We start from the raw sequence: 17,865 nt of genomic DNA on the forward strand, positions 1-17,865 counted from the left end.
GTTACAAATAAAGTAGATATGACTATGTTAAGAGAAAATGTAATACCTAATGAAATACTGTAGACCCTACGAATAAAATGACTATATATAGATCTCCCTATTTTCCTGTGTTGACTTTGACAATTCATATAAATTTTAAAAAATAGACAATGTGATGACTATGCAGAAAACTACTAGTAATGGCAATTATTTAAAACATCTGCTTACAAAATATCACTTGTTTTGCTTCTACTCTTATGCCCTTAATTATTTATTCAGTGCCTTTTGATGGGACACCAGGAAACCTCTTATCTCCAAGTACCCATCTTCACAAAACACAAGCTTAGTTACCTTTTCTGTAAAATAAAGCAGGGTGCTCTCTCTATTCTTGGTATTCTGATCAAGTTACAATTTTTCTACCTCTCTCTGACAACTCTTACTGGATGTCTCGCCCTTTGTTGAGAAGGTTGCTGCAAGGAATATTTTCCTGTCTCATCCCTTTAATTTGAAAGTCCTACCTTTTAGATTCCTTCTTTCCTCACTAAGCCAGAAACGTCTTGGTCTTATTTTCAAATGCCTTCATAGACCCTCCATGCTTTACCTAGTCTCATTTATTGAACATTTAATCTCCATTGTTCACCTCACATCAGTCTGTGAGGCCATGACAACTACTAAGGAAGTCTTCAAAATATCTGCACAGCGACATTGTAAACATCCATTCACATTCTGTTCCGATGTGATGCTTCTCAAGCAGAGAAATTGGTAATGTGCTGCCATTCCACCATTCAGGTGGATTGAAAAATGGCTTAATGGCCAGGCCCAGAGGGTGGTAATCAGTGGCAAGAAGTCTAGGAAGAGACCAGTAACGAGCAGTGTACAACACCAACATCTTTGTTAATGATCTGGACGATGTGGCAGAGTGCACTCTCAGCAAGTTTGCAGATGACCCCAAACTGGGAGGAGTGGCTGACAGGCCAACAGCTCACGCTGCCATTCAGAGGAATCTTGACAGACTGGACAAATGGGCTGATGGGTACCTCATGAAGTGCAACAAGGGGAAGTGTAAATTTCTGCACCTAGGGAAGAACAACCGCAGGCACCAGTACATGCTGGGGGCTGACTGGTTGGAAAGGAACTTTTCAGAAAAGGACGTGGGGGTTCTGGTAGACACCAAGTTGAACATGAGCCAGCAAAGTGCTTTGGCTGCAAAGGTTAATGGTATCCTGAGCTGCACTGGGAGGTTGTCCTTCCTCTCTACTTAGCACTGGTGAGGCTATGCCTGGACTACTGTATCCAGTTCTGGATTCCTCAATACAAAAGAGACATTGAGAGAGGCCAGCAAAAGACCACAAAAATGGTTAAGAGACTGGAGCACCTCACATATGAGGAAAGGCTGAGAGTGCTTGAATTCTTCAACCTGGAGAAGAAAAGGCTCAGAGGTATTTCATCCATGTGGGTAAATATCTGAAAGGAGGGTGTGAAGAGGACAGAGTGAAGCTCCTTTCAGTGGTGCCCAGTGACATGACAGGAGGCAATGGGCACAAACTGAAACACAGGAGGTTCCATCTGAACATCAGGAAACACTATTTCACTGTGATGGTGACTTAGCGTTGCCACAGGTTGCCCAGGTAGATGTGGAGTCTCCATCCGTGGAGACATCCAAAAGCTGTCTGGACATGGTCCTGGGCAGCTTACTCTAGGTGGCCCTGCTTGACCAGAAGGACTGAACTAGACGACCTCCAGAGGTCTCTCCCAACCTCAAACATTCTGCAATTCTGTGTAATGGAGCAAAGGTTGCTATGTTTTTTTCCAGAATAGATCATTTTTTATCCGTCAGAATCAATCTGTTAGTAAACTTTTAATAGTTTCTGTATTTATGGACATGGGAAATTCTTAATGAAAATATATAAAGGAAGATTATACTAATTACAAGTTTACATAGGCAAGATTAAATAAAAAGGGGCTTTGTGCATGTAGAAAGCCTGAGCTTGATAAACAAGATAGAATGAATGATCACATATGTAGGAAGACCATCACAGCTACACCAAAAGAGCTATGGGTTTCCTTCCAAAATAGCAGGTAGGAAAAAATGCAGCCTGATCCTGTGAATTTGAGCTTTAAACCTCAAAGGAAATATTACAAGGAAATTAAGTGCAACTCACATTAATGGGAGCAACACTTACGATCTTAGTAGTTAGAAAGACATACATAGGTGAACAGAGAAAATGCTGACTGAACAGGGGCCCACTGGAGTTGAACAGTTCTTTAAACCAAGTGAAACATGGAGTGCAACACTGAAAATAAAAAGCTATAAGGGGACAAAAGGCAGCATGAATAAATTTACTGCAATAGGTACGTTATAAAGGCTTCAAATACAATTTCCCCATGGCAAAAAAGGGACAAAGTTTTACCACACATTAAATGTTAACTAAGAAATCCCAATGCTCAGTTTCATAAACCAGAAAATTAGGAGTACCAGTGTTGGACAGCTGACAGACTGTGAGGCCTGTTGACACAGGTAAGTGACTGTAGTGACAGCGTAGGAAATATGGGGCATGAAGGAGCGATAGAGATTCCTCAAGAATCTCCTTACGCACTTGAGGCTGCAAAGGCAGCTCCAAACAGCTTTCAAGCCATGTTAGTTTTATGGCTAGTCACAGCCGGGGAGAAGAATCAGTGCTCCTGAAAAGTGTCTTCCTCTCCTCTCTGGTCAGATATTTTCCTCTGAAACTATGCACAGGATGCCAGACGTGTGCCAGCACCTGGAAAGGATAAGCTGCTGGCTCTGGCTGAGCTTTGAACTCTTATTATCTAAGCCCTAGTGCCACTGCCTCAGATCATTTATTCCCTTTTCTTTACCATTGAAGAGATAGCTGCTTAGATTGTAAATGCAGAAAGCTGAAGGTTTTATGCAAATGTCCTGATGTGATATTTTGCACTGCAATGAATATGCATCATCTAATTTGCATGCACCACTACCAGTAAATTTCTTCAGTCTTTCACTTTTCTTCCCTGTCAAAACCAACATTTCTCTTCACTCCTCTCTTTCTGTTTCAACATTCGACATTTCCTACCACCCTTAGTGACCTGGTTCACCATCAACCTTTTGTTTGCACCCCCCCACTCCACACAGTTTCTTATTCCTCAGGTCATTTTTCTCTGTTCCCTGTATTTGAGACTTCCAGCTCCCTACATCTACCTCCCCAACTTGTTTTCTTTTACCTTTTATTGGTGTTTTTTGGGACAATGTTATTTTTCTTTTCCTTTTTCACATTCATGTCTCAGTTCTCTTTGATTAAGGCTTCCCCACCCTCTTTCTGCAATTTTCTTGCACCTGCTGTCACTTCTCAGGTTCCCACTCCATTTTCTCTGGATATGGTCCTCAGCATGCTCTCATCCACAATGAGACAAAGCCATATAATAGGAAACTAGTGGATCAACAACCTTAGAGTAAAATTAGTATTATTTGGAACATCAACCTCATGCTATTGTGTGAAATGCCTAAGTATTATTTCAATATCTAATGTGTTTATTCACTAAACACAACAAAACCCCTCAGCAGAACACATGAAATACCACTGGTTACACCATTATAATCTCTAGTCTACACCACTGAGTAAGATGGGCTACCTCTGCATTCATAAGAACCAACTTTCAGTTTCTCATAAGGCAAAAATTTACTACACTGGAAAAGTGCATGTTTACCTCACTGTGTGATTTTTGTTAGGCAGTTTGCTAGGACTGCTGCCTGTAAGTGCTTATGATTTTTTAATTTATTTTTTTTTAAATGAGACAGAAAAATAAATCAACCAAAAATGATGCATTTCTGGGAGCAAGGTGTAGGAAAATATACTGCTCGACCTTTGCGGGGGTCAAACATTGGGTCAGACAAACATTGGATTGTATAATTTGAAGACTTTGTATTAGGCAGAAGGTTAATTTTGTGGGCTGAGAATATTCCTTTTGTTGTCTGTTTGGGAAACTGTCAAAGCTTATTCAAGTTCCAAACCTTTGAAAAAATCAGTCACCAGATGCTTACAACACAGTTTTTAATTACAATGTATAAATCAGAGCCTACCTTTTCTAGTATGGTACCCTGTAGACCGCTGGATAACCAGTATCAGTGGCTATGTTTAAACATCCATTTGGATGTTTTAAAAGATTTACAATTTAAAAAAATATAAATCAGGAAAGTAGTTTCAATTTTTATTAGTAGTATTATTAGTAGTATCAGTACTAAGCTTCTGTGATAGAAGTGTCGTAACTTCATGCTAGTCATATATTCAGCAGATGGAATAAATAAGATCATGGAGTAATAAAACTCCTTAGAATAACACTGGAGACTATTTAACTAATGTAATGGGGCAATAATAGGCACTTCACTAAGCATCAAGAAGAAAAGTGTAGTTTAGGGACCTTAAGCTACTGGGGAGTGAAACAACAAAACAAATCCCAAGACAGAGACTCACAACATTAGGGAGTAAGAAAATTATTATAATATTAGAGTTACTGTGAACTGAGTTTTTAAGATCATGTATTTGTTCTCCATTACATAACAGTAAGTATGCCTTAGAATACTGAGTCTCCCTTAAAGCCAGTGTCATATGTAAAGCCTGAAATAAAAGCAGTATCATTCACAGGCTAAATACTATTTTCCCTGCAATTTCAAATTTGATCCACAGTACTGCTCTAGACACAGTAAAGGATATCTGAAACCCATTACAGATCTCCCTTCTTAATACAATATAGATGAGGAAGATATTTTTTCTATTTGAGTGCAGAAGAAAGGGGACCATAACCACCTGCCGTTAGCAAAGTGGAACAGATTAGAAGTAGGTTGGAGGAATGAGACTAGCAGCAGGGTAGAAAGAGTGGAAGGGAAAAAATAGAACAGAGCATGGATAAAATGCTGGACTTTGGAACTAACAGCATGAAATAAATGAAGTGAAAAGGAAGAAGAGAGATGTGGCAAAGAGCCAGGATGTGGGTAGAGACAGACTAAGCAGAAAAAGAAAATTAAAGAAGAAAGTGACATGGTGAGGAAAAAACACTGAGACTAAACAAGGGAGATTGGGACTCTGAGGAAGTGGGAAAAAGGACTAAGTATAACAGAAGGGCAGGAAGGTGGGCATGAAGCCAAACTAGAGAAAAGAGAAAGCTTGGATGAGAACCAGGAGGAGGAGGAGGGGCAGAAACTGCCTGTGCAAGGAAATTAGGATTGGGATAGAATGTGTTAAGGAAAGGACATGAAGCCAGGCAAATGAATGGGACAATAAGGCAAAGAATAAAGACAAGAATGGAACAAACTGTAGGCAATGGGACAAATAAGGGTACGTGTGGGAGGAATGAACCATAAAGACTGTGTCTGTTCATACACAGACCTTGGAATGGAACCCAGGTTCCCCTAGTGTCACCACTACCTTTCTGTGGTCAACATGTTTAACCTATATGGCCTTTTAAACTTCTGGAAAACTCAAGTAAAGAAGGACAACCTAATGCTGTTTTCAGCTATCTAAGCAAGTGACAAAGGTTACTTAAAAGTTTTTCGGCAGCTGAAGTAAAGATTTCAGCAGTCTTCGCTGATAACCTACATTTCTATTTTTCAGTCCACCAGGAAATTAGAGAAAAAAATAAAATAAATCAGGGACCAATATTATGTGATCTTGTGATTAAGTGTGCTTATGAATTATGTTCCTGCTAGTTATATATTAATACTACAGAAAGGACCATAAACCTGGCATTTCTCAAAGCTTGTGCCTGAATAGTCTTATTAGACTTCTTTTTCATACATGCCTCTCGTATGTGAGAGGATGTCACTGTAGGTGACATTTCAAGGAAAATGAAATTTATATTAATCACTGAGCTCCTGCAATAACCAAATAAGTATACAGTGCACATCTCAGCTTGAAAAACATACATGTAAACACTGAGAATTTTATAGTAATTTTGTAAATTGAGGTTGTCCCTAGTCTGCATGTGAAGCTCAAACTTGTAAATCTATTTTTTTATCATTTGGTATTGTGTGAATCTAGCTTTTCTTGCCTTAGTGTTCTGTACCCACAATTAGCATTTGAATCATTCATAGAAGCCTTCTGAATATATTGAGACTGAAAGAAAGATATCACAGGCAGAAATCCCAAAGTAGTACCTCTGCTTGAGGAAAATGAAAGTAATTTGATCTGAAGGGAAATGATGCTCTTCTACCTGAGTACAATCACACATGCCAAAGATGAACAAAAATACTAAAGAAAAGAGGGTGAGATATGTCTGGATAAAACATTCTCTAGAGGATTTTCTGACCACAAATGAAAGATTCCAACTGCTTGACAGGGAAAATATGTATTCCCTGAGTGACTATACTTTATTCTTTTTGAAATACTGAACAAGGATCCCCTTCTTTAAGCTCTTTTCATTGAAAACATTTGTGGAATGTGTTTGCAGAAGTCCAGAAACAGCATTCAAAGGAACTGCTATGGTAATGGCTAAACTTGAATGACATTAAATATAATTTCCTACAATGAGTTCAGATATCCCACCTACACTGAAGCTTATTCTAATGATGGATGTGGATTTTTTTCTATTCTGAGGTCAACATGCACTTAAAGAATAGAAAATTAAACTACAGTTCAGAGTTGAGTCAAATGACTAATATGTTTTGGTAACAACGAGAAAATTAGATCACATAGTGAGAAGGTGTGTTCTCTCAGACTTCAGCAAGAAGCACAGAGTTTCCTCTATGATCTGAAAGAAATGCTGTATTTGGATGAACTAGACAGAGGGGTATGATCCAGTCCAAGCAAACAAGCCAACCTTGTATTAAAGGAGAATATACTTACAGAATGGCAATTTCACACATAAATTTTGAAAATTATACAAGATGTATGTAACATGCTAAGAAAATGAGGCAAGCATCTGAGCTCCCTAAACAATTTTTATTTATTTGGGATATTTCTAATTTAATAATGGGAAGAAATCCTTGCCAGTGCAGGAGTTACTCTTGGAGAGGTACAGTCAGCAGTTCAACAATTCTCATCCTTTTTTTTGACATCATCAAACTGTTAAACATCAAAGCCAGAAGCTAAATCTGTCTCTCTAAGTAAGAGAGTGCAATGGAGCACTGCTTAACTGTTAGGTCTGTCCCTGACTCTGCTTTGGACCATTCCAAACAGCTCTCTACTAATCTCCTGTAGAGGAAACTAGCTGTAAACAATATGAATGTGAGCCAGATTGTTGCTTGGCTTAATCCCCAGCCTTCTTTTATTTAGCAATTTAACAGTTTAGACATAGGCAACATCCCCCAAGGACGAAATTTTGGGAGAGGTAGTATTTAAGATACTGGGGAATCAGCTCTGACCTGCATGCCTCTGATAACTGGTTTGAAAGGTGACATTTCTGTGATAAACAACAACGAAACAGCTTGTGCCTGGGAATTGTGCCAAAGTACCCAAGGCAAATGTCAGAGCTGCGTCCTATTCCCACCACAGGGAGGGTGAGTGTGTGCTCTCCTGATCACAGCCGCCTGGAAGATGTCCAGCAGGGACAGCACTACCAATGCCAGATTATTAGCTGTTCACAAAGTGACTGCTGTGCTAAATTCAAATTAGAGGGCCGGCCTGAGAAATACAAGTTGCCCTTCCGCAGCTGGTATCAGTGCCAGCATGGGCCAAGTGGTACCCAAGTGACGATCTGTGCCCCACTCTGGTGTGCACAGGCAGCATCCTATGTGAATGCCAGCACTCTCCATGCTGCATGTGAATGAGACAAGGGAGTTCAAACTGCCATCAATAACAGTATTAAGAATGTATATAACCAAAATGCCCTGATAAATTTATGTAGGCAACCCTGGCATATTCTGATTTCTTGAGGCTGGTTTTGCTGCCCTCATAATCTTATTTTGTGCATCACTGATGCAGATTGGCAAGTGTGTCGAAGAGGTTATTAAATTCCATCATTTTGTCACAGAAAAATGACCTTAATACCTCAATAATACCCATTTATGGTATAATGTTAGAATCTCAATGTGCATTAAAAATAAAAATTTGCTTTTAGTTTTAATAGTTACAGGGGGGGAAATGGCACCAGTCCTCGAAACTCAGAACAAACTTGCTTAAAAATATGCCTATTGCTTAATGCTATTACCATTATTTTCTAATCTTTGCAGCTGGTAGTATTTCAGTTAACAGTCTGTTGCACTTATTGGTAATCTAATCTGTTCCTGTAAAATAGATCCTCACCTTACAGAGAGACTGGCTTTCAGACAGTAGCCTCAGTTGCCTTATTCTGTACTCAGTAGCCATATCCTGTACATAACCCTCAAACTCACTAGTAATATCCTGTACTCCTATGCAAGAAAGATGTTCCACTCTGGACCTACAGACTCTGGTTCTAATAGGAATATTAATTTATCATTCATCTATGCTCTTTTTAAATATTTGGACTAATACCATTCTAGCAAATTTTAGATGGTAAATTTACCCATGAGACTGTTTTTCTTTACAAATATATGTAAAAACAGGTACAGATTTTTTAAACATCAGATAAAACAAAACACCTAGTTATTCCCTGTTTGGAAACAATGCAACAACCTGCTGCTATGTTTTGTTTTTCATGAGGTCAGTGTCATTTGTAAGTATTTAACTCTATTCCCTCTATAGGATTCACTCTCTGTAGCTTTACGCTAAGAGTAAGACATCAACTCCATGTCCCCTTCATGATGACTGGGGAGGCCCAGCACATCCAGTGAGCAACTGACCCATCCTCTGGCCCATCTGCTTTCAACTTTGGTCTGGATTCCTCCTGTAAAATTTTAAAGTTCAAGTTAGACCTCTAACATATGCTAGTTGCCCATGACCTCTATAATCAGGGAGGGTCACACCTCTAAGTAATGATTGATCACACCTATTGTAAACGCAACTCCTAGATATGTCTGAATTGCACTCTAGAGGTGATTCTTCATATTACACACCACAAAGATAAGACTTTGGATTTAAGTAGTAGGTGGGTAAATTTGGTTGAGAAGAATCCTGCCCCAAATAAAACTGGTTTTGCCATTATAGAGGTATCTCTACAAGCCAGATTTTGATTACAATGTGTAGGTGTGAAGTCTATTGCATGCTTAGCTCACTCACGATAATGTATCTTTGCTCCAATAATTTCTCATATAATTTACTGTGGAAGATGGAACAATAGGCTTTTTGCAATCCACTTACATTGTGTATTAAATTTACAACTTGAGATTTGTAACAAGAAGCTTGCAGTACCTTTATTCTTTACAAATTTCCTCCTATACAGATACAAATTAGATTTTCTCACTATAAATTTAAAACTTCAGTAGATTCTTCTGTTTTTTTCCCCATGTAAATAAACTAGCACTGTCTCTATTATTGTTATAGTCTTACAAATAGCCAAATATGGCTGGTTTTTTTCATTTTGTGTATTATGGTGGTTTTTTTCTTTTTTTTTTTGTATTTTGTGTATTTGCAAACATAGAGCTCACGTCTTTGAGTCTGGATGTCACTCTAAAACAATGTACCAGTTTCTTCATAAGAATATCACTACTTAATTTTTTTCATAAGATATGAAAAATCTTAAAAACAGGAAATACTATCTGTCCTTATGATTCATGGAATATAAAATTCATTATACATTGGATGGGGTTTGGCTGCAGGTATTGCAGCAACAGTGTTAGTAAACTACCAAACAACAAGGGTTTAGAAAGGGTTTTTTTGAAACTTCTGTGACCAGTCATTAAAGGATCATTGCTTATTAGACAAGCTACAAGACAAGAAAAGGCTAATTTTCTGTTCAGATACATTCCTGGAAGGAAAGAAATCCTCTCAAGAATTAAAAAGAATATCAAACCAAAACCAAATAGATTTTGTTTACAGTCTTCTAGTAGAACATACAGATTTATCACTGTATCAAGTTTTCAAGTGAGACTTTTTAAAAAAACCTGCCACAAATATGTGCTACAAGAGGGTGAAAATGTAAGGGATGGAATCCAGAATTTATATGAATCTCTTTCTCAGGGAACATTAATACTTTTAGCTAAAAACCCCTATTCCCTCATAAATATATTTTAATTTAAAACAGACTATCCAAATCATGTCTTGACTAAGGTTATTCCCATTCTGCCATACTACTTTTTCCCAAAATCGTAACAATGCTTCTATTTTTCTATAATTAATTACTCAAAATGTAATTATAAATATGATATGCACAAGAATCTATGCTAAGGCTAAAAGATGTTTCAAAATTATCATCATAAGAAAGAAAATTTTAAAAACATCCCAATGGCTTAGTTACCGGATGAAATGTTTTCCCTGATACCTAATAAATCCCTCTCCTAAAGGAACTGAAATTATTTAGTTGTTTCTTCCAAACAGAATCCATACGAAAGCTGTATTTATCTCCTAAATAAGAATGGCAAATTATCTATAATGATTATAAGGAATCTTCAAATTGTATTATTCATTAACACTACAAAGGGAAGATATTTGCTCTGTATTTTGTTAATTTTAATGAGGAAGAGTGGAATGTTACTTCATTTGTCTTCCTTCACATCTACCCATAGTGCTTGTACAGTGAGTAGCACAACTGGTCCCTGGCTTCTCACTGAAGACTCCTGGAATAGTAAAAGTCACTGCCATCATCATCTGGGACATAAAGAGAGACACAGTTCAACAAAAGAGCCAGCAAAAGGGATCATCTCACAAAATAGCATTCTGAGCTCTTAGAACAGTTTAATTTTTTCCATTAGCCACTTTCAATTACAAACTTTACCTGTACAGGTCTGTTTCAGAAAGAAAAATACCTAACTTCATGACAAAAAAGGTATTTCAAGTCATCCATGGTTAGTGTTACAAACATAGACATGTTACACATATATAACCAGAGAGAAGTTCTTCCCCAGTCCTTTCAAGTCAGTCCGTTCAAGTCCTTGTCAATAAACTAGTGTTTAGGCCACACACTAGCAGAGACTTACAGTCACTGTATAACTACATTAATGCAGCACAAAGCCCAAACTTGCAAGTCATTCTGAAATGTAAGTAGTATCTCCAGTTTAAGATTACATTACTGCAATCACCTTACTTCATTTTCTTGCCCTGCTCAAGTCTGAACACAGGTATGCATGCCTGCCTGCAGTACCACACGAGGATCCAGAGGGATCAGTGAAGGCAGTGGAACTACAGAAAACCACAGGACAAGGTGGGAAGAGAAAAATAAAACTACAGGATGTGCAAAATATCACTGATGCCTCCCTTGCTAATAAAACTTTGGTTCAGTGTATTTTTGCAGAAAAATTTTCCCTGTAAATTTAACCTTCCAGAAATTATTGAGGGTACGCTGCATGCTATACATATATAATCCACTGACTTAATCTATTATGGAAATATACTGAGTTTTCATACCCTGTAAAAGAGCAGATACAGAGTATCTCAATAGGAGAAATCTACATCCCAGCAGAACTAACTAGTCTCAAACACATTTATTTTTATTATTATTTTTACTACATTTTAACTACCTTCTTGCTGTAAAGTGTATTATTTATTTTCTGAAGTCTGAAAAGCGGTTGAAAGTAATTTATTCCATGAAAATAAAAACACGTGCAATAAGGAAATACATTTATGTCATTTTAATAAGCAACAGGACATGAATGAAAATATAACATAAGTACTGAATTATATGCTTAAATGGTTTTGCAAACCTATAAATATATTGTATATGTAGCCATTTTCTAAAGACAGTCTGACAGGTGAATTACAACATATATGCATAAGTACTTGAATTACATCCATCTACCTATATCTGTCTTTTTTGCTTTCCATTAGAGATTCTGGCATGCTTAGAATCTACTCCTTAAATCTTAGCATGTGGATTACCTGCAGTGAAAGCTCAAAAAAAAAAAACAAACCCTGAAAAAAGAAAAGCCCACAAAAAAAGCAATCTTGGCCTCATTCAGATCACTAAGGGTGTAGTGAAATCAACAGCATCCTACTTCTTGTAACTCAGCACCTTCATGTTGTAATTCACAGGTTTACTTACGAGTACCAAAACCCAACTGAGATACCAGAAATGGACATGAACAAAAATCCTAGTTTTCCTCAACTGTTGGCTAGAGATTCAGCTAAATGAGTGGCATTGTCTTCACTGAGATCAGAAACAGAATTAAGATGATCTAATTATGGCATTCATACTCCAGCAGAAGTATGTAAGGATTTTCATTCGTATTTATTAGAAAATAAAATAAGAAAACGGAAGTCCTGTTTAGGATCAACAACGTTTTGCCATTCTGAGTTATATTTAAAAGCATGGTTGACGGCAATAAAAATAAGCATTACAAGATGGCAAAGTACCGTAGAAATAGGGGAATGGCTTGACAGCTACAGTTCATAGAACGTTCTGACTAACTCAGTACACCTACATTCACAGCGTCAGGAAAGAGATCCCTGCCATCAGCAGGAATCTGAACAGAAGAAAGCAATTTGTATTCACAGCAACACTCAATCTTGTGTCCTGCTCCTTGGGCAGATCAGGGCCAGACCGTCCTGGTGGAGGACAAAGACAAGAAAGGATGAGTTTTCCAGGACCTGCAGCAAGACCTGAAAAGAGAAAGGGCAGGAACATGGGAGGCTGAGCTAGGATGCATCAGAGAGGTTTTTGGAAGGTACCTGTGGGTAAGAGGTGATTTGTTAGCCATTAGGTGGGGCAGTGGGAGCTGTGGGGAGCTCTCCTAAAGTGGTCAGAGGCTCACTGAGCATGTCTGGAGAGAATGAGGATGAAGGAAAAGTGAAAAGGTAGGATATTAAGAGGCACAAGTCATGTTTAGGCATGGCCTCTAAATCCCAAACACAGAGCACCATTCCACAACTCAGTGACTGGAAAACTAAATGTGACTGCTGTGTTAAGTGAATTCTGGACATTTATTCATAGAAATATCAACTGCAAAAAAAAAGTCAGCTAAAAAGTAAGAGTTTGACATCAGAACATAAGAAAATAACAGACAAAAGTGTTTATTTTGGCTTCCTTTCACATGTCAGTGCAAATTTAATTTTTGCTGGAGACAAACTGTTGTTGATGGTAGATTGATTTTAATGAGCTGTATTGGGTTGATAGCTTTACAATGTTTATTCTCAAATGATCTCTGCCATTTGAGATGCCACCTATAGTACAGGAATGTGTAAGCTTTTCACATTAAAACCAGAATAGTCTCCCTGACCTGAAAGATTTCCTATTGCTACAGAAGGTTATCAGAAATAAAAGAGAAGCAGGTGAAAAAATCAAGCTTTACCTGTCCATACTTCGCCGCTAAATGTAGAGGTGTCCAGTACTGATTATCCACTACATTGAGATCAGCCCCATGATCCAGTATCAAAGATGCAACATTCTTGTATCCATTAGCACAGGCCACGTGCAGCTGCAATATAAAAGTATCTTAACAGTTTAAAGAACTCAGAAAAACCCATGACGTGCTATTGCATATCTTGGCTGCCCCACAGACCTAACTGGCTAAATCACAGTAATGACAAATACAAAATACATGTGATAACAACAGACTAGAAAACCACTGCAGAACCTTTTATAGCATTGATAAACAAAACCCACCAAAAGATAAGAATGTTAGCTTATTGAGAACCAATCACTAGATATTCACTAAATACTTTTCATACAATTTCAAGCAAACATCCTTTCAAACACATTCACAAACTCCATGAGGCCAGGTAGATTCATACATTTCAACAGAGCTTGGTCTAGACCTAACGTTCTTTTGTGGCAGTTCAAATATCCCAGATGCAACCTGATACTACTTTACTCCAAAATTAATTCATTAACACATAATCAAACCAAGCACATTGAGTTTGCAGCATAAAATCAGTACCAAAAAATATTTTCTCAATTTTGAACCACAGAGATTTTATTTCTTTTACTTGTATTGCTTTCCTAGATACTTAATTATTTTAAGTACTATTTGTTTTAATAATTTTAGTTGATTTTCTGTATCAGTAAACTACATTTCAGAGTAAAGTGGAACAGAGAGAGGGTGGAAAATGCAGTACCAAAATGACAGAAACTCAAGACAGCAGGAACCTCAGAGGTCAAGTAGTGTAACTTGCTGCTAAAGCAGGGACAACTTCAAAGGTAGCTGTGTTTGCTTGTGGCTTGTCATTCTGAGTAGCAAATATAGTATGAGTGAAAAGGTACTGAAAACTGTAGTGGCAAGAAGGGGAAAGAGGACACTCAAAAATATCTTTGTTAATGGATTATTTCAGAAACTGGACATTAACTTTTATAATATATTACTATTCAAGGCTCTACATGTGGTTGGCATTTATATCAGCAATCAATTCACTGTAAATGGCATTTATAGAATGAAATAAAAAAAAAATATATTATCTTCTATGTAATTAATACAAATAGCAAGTATGTAAAATAAATATAGGAGCAATATAATACCAAACAGGACTTGTGAAGAGAGAAAGAAAGTGATCATAGACAAAAATATAGCGGGGCAATGCAAATTATTTACACTGGTAATAATCAAGTAAAAGAGGAAAATGTAATAAAGAACCCTACACCAGGGAAAATTTGTCATTTGTGTGTTTTAGTGGAAATTGTTTCTTATGTATGGTGAATAACTCTGTTGAGGCACATTCTTCACATGATGAGACTGATGCAGGTTATAGTTCAGCGGTCTTTATTTTCTCATGATTCTCTGCTGTGATATCAAAAATTCCCTTCACTTCTGAGAGCAAAGGGGACAAAATATGCATTTGGAAATTGGCACAATATATTTGCTCATCCCCGATCAGAAGGATTCAATTCTCATGATGGTCAGTAAGAACAGGGCTCAGGAAGATTGCAGAAATGGACAACTGAGATTATAGGTGGCAACCTGTATCCCCAAACCACATAGCCCAACTACATGGGGTTTTTTTCCCTTGAAGTAATGTTAGCAAAGAGACTATTTTTCTGAGGATTGAAATGGATGGCTAATGGCAAGAAAACGGTCTTGCAACAGACCTGTTACTAGAACCATGCAATTCCAAAGTCACTAAAAGCACAGGAGACACCAAAAACAGAGTCCAGGATATTACTAGCCTTATTTGTTTTTTCTGGTTCAGCTGCATCTGAAGAGTATACATGAAGTTTTCTCTGTGAACATGCTTGATGCAGGGGGATGAAACACATTACAGCTCATCAAAAATCTTCCCCTGGAAAGGGGGCAGAATACCCTTGCTCTGAGGGCAGAACGCTAAATCTGTACGCTATAAATGCTCTGATTTCAAATGTACAAAACCCTCAGAATTTTCCCATAATTCGACATAGCTTCACCTTTTCTTCTGTTTTAAAAGAAGAAATTACATTTTCTATTCAGACATCAATCTGACAAGTGCTAAGTAGTTAAAAGATCACAGGACAAAGGAAATATTTTGTGACTGAAATCTTTCAAGGCAAAAATTATTGCAGGAGAATTTGGCAGAAAAATTAATTTTGCAATATATCATTCTGTGTCTGTATTGCTTGTGCACATATGTATGTGCTATGAATCTGTGAGAACGTGTGCATTTATATATTTATGTCATGAATTTTTTGCCTGATTCATCTTAACTTACACATGGACTTACATCTATCAAGAAAAAACTAATCTATCAAGAGAAAACAGATATTTACAGCTGAGATATTTGTTGTTTTCCCTCTACAGATAGATGTAGAGCAACAAAAAAGTATTCCCAGAACCTTTTGATATGCATACAGCTATCACAGACTGGCTGACTCCACACCAGTGAATACAGACAGAGCAGTTTAACAAATTCCAGATTTCCCACTAGTTTGTCAGACAAAAGTTTCACATAATAGAAATCTCAGACAAAAGTAGAATGATACACTCTGTAGCTACTTGTTGCAAGACTGTGAAAGAAGTTCAGAAAATCAAAGTTCAACATAAAAACTGTTGGTGCAAAAACGTCCCCTTTATCAACATCCCACTAGGCAAACAACATAAACCAAACTATCCACAATGCTCTTCTCCTAGCATTTACAATAATGTTAAACATATTTCAGACATGCATTTCAACTAATCCAGCTAACTACAGAAAAGGTTTTACACAGTGATAGTTAGGTAACTTCATAACTCAGTTTAACTAAGCCAGTTCAGACTAAATTAGCAGTAAGAGTAGAGTAGAAACAACTTTGCATTTTACTGTGATTTAGCACCTGAGCATCAATGTATCAGAAAACTGGAAGTTCAATTAATGCTTTTATGAAATAAAGTAAAAGTTATTTCTTCTCACCCCTCCCTTGCTTCTCTTCTGGTTTTAACTACAGTTAACTGCCTTGGGGTGTCCAGTGGCTGGATTCAACAATCCTAGATATGGTCAGTGGCCACTGACAGAGCCAGTCGCTGGATTCAACAATCCCAGATATGAGGCTGTTCACATTTTCAGTTATAGTTTGAATACTCCACAGGTATTAAAGTATGGAATTAAACACTAATAATTCCGTGTATTCATTCAGTATCATGCAATGTAATTCAACCTACATCTTGGAATAAATAATTATTAATTATGATAATAATACATCTTTGTCTTTCTAATTCTTTGAGTACAGTATTTGCAGAAAAACACAAAAGAATTTTTAAAAGCTATTCAATATGTTAATGTTGCTGGTAGCCATTTACTGATTGATAATGATGTTGAAGACTTTATATGCAAAGAGAACAGACTGCTATCTAGGGGAAAATGCATTAATTTTAAAATTATTTGGCAGCTGAAGAAGTAGCAATCCTGAAAAAACAAAGGGATAGAAGATCTATTAGCAGAAAGAAAGTATAATGAGACCCAGTGACTACAAATAACATGCAAATTAAGGAGAAGGAGGAATACTTATCTACTGATATGGTGGATGCTTCATTACACTGAATCAAGATGGGACAGCTTCATGAAACAGTGTTTTAGCCTGGCTCATCCAGAAGATACGAGCCCAAAACAGGAATCACTGAGTGAAGTTTCAGGCCCTCATTTACACAGAATGTCACAGACCACAAGTATCTGCTGCAGTTCTAAATTACAGTGTCAATATTTTTTTTCTCTATTAATTTCTGTGTTGCATATCCAGTGGCTAAGAGTTAGAAAGTTGTCATTAAGACAGAGATGCTGCCCTAGCCTATTTAAAATCTATGCTATGCATGGCATTGACATATATCTATTTCCAAAAGGCCAGATGAGAACCAAAATCTTGCATTCCACTTCTTAGAGAATTGCCTTGCAAACATGCTCACCAGTACACAGCTGCAATTTATCCCTATTCACAGGATGACGATTACATATTCCCACTCACCAGGGTAACTCCTTCATCATTCTTCTGATTCACGCTTCCTCCACTTGATATGAGCTGTCGGACATCTGTGAGCATTGTCATAGGTCTCTGTATCTTCATTTGGCGCAATGAATTCAGCTCTACACCTGGGAAAAAGAAAAGGCTAAAACCTGCCATTTTATTCGTCAATAAAGAACAGATATATGATTTTGTGTTCTGGGTTTGTAAAAGATTAATCAACATTTAATTAGACTTCAGTGTGTATTTATAGAACATGTTTGCTTATATTTACCAACAAGTTTACTCATATCTTTATTTATCGTCACTACATAGATGATTTAATGTCACCAATATTAAACAAACAGACCTGACCTCCTACTGACTGGCAAGAGCAGCTGTAGGTAAAGCAGTTGTAATATTATTAAATTCACTGGGATTGTGAAAATAGCTGTGAATGGGGAAAGAATTAAGTACTCTAAGGAAGTCACTCAAGTGTTTGGGTCTTACTTAATGAAAATTATTTTTGGCTACATTCTTTCAACGGTGTATATACATCACAGTGCCCATACA

At 37.3% G+C, this 17,865-nt stretch overlaps 1 protein-coding gene across 4 annotated transcripts in view; it reads right to left on the reverse strand.

Moving 5' to 3' along the window:
* The window catches only part of MYO16 (myosin XVI), a 405,417-nt gene that overhangs the window by 211,627 nt on the left and 175,925 nt on the right, over positions 1-17,865 (reverse strand). For all 4 annotated transcript variants that reach the window (XM_074930682.1, XM_074930690.1, XM_074930699.1 and 1 more), the window contains exons 6-7: positions 17,317-17,441; positions 13,271-13,396 (exon numbers count right to left, since the gene is read on the reverse strand). In XM_074930682.1, the coding sequence (XP_074786783.1) occupies positions 13,271-13,396; positions 17,317-17,441 (251 nt within the window). The remainder of the gene's footprint in view (positions 1-13,270; positions 13,397-17,316; positions 17,442-17,865) is intronic.

The sequence above is a fragment of the Athene noctua genome, chromosome 1, assembly GCF_965140245.1.
Source record: "Athene noctua chromosome 1, bAthNoc1.hap1.1, whole genome shotgun sequence".
Classification (NCBI taxonomy): Eukaryota; Metazoa; Chordata; class Aves; order Strigiformes; family Strigidae; genus Athene; species Athene noctua.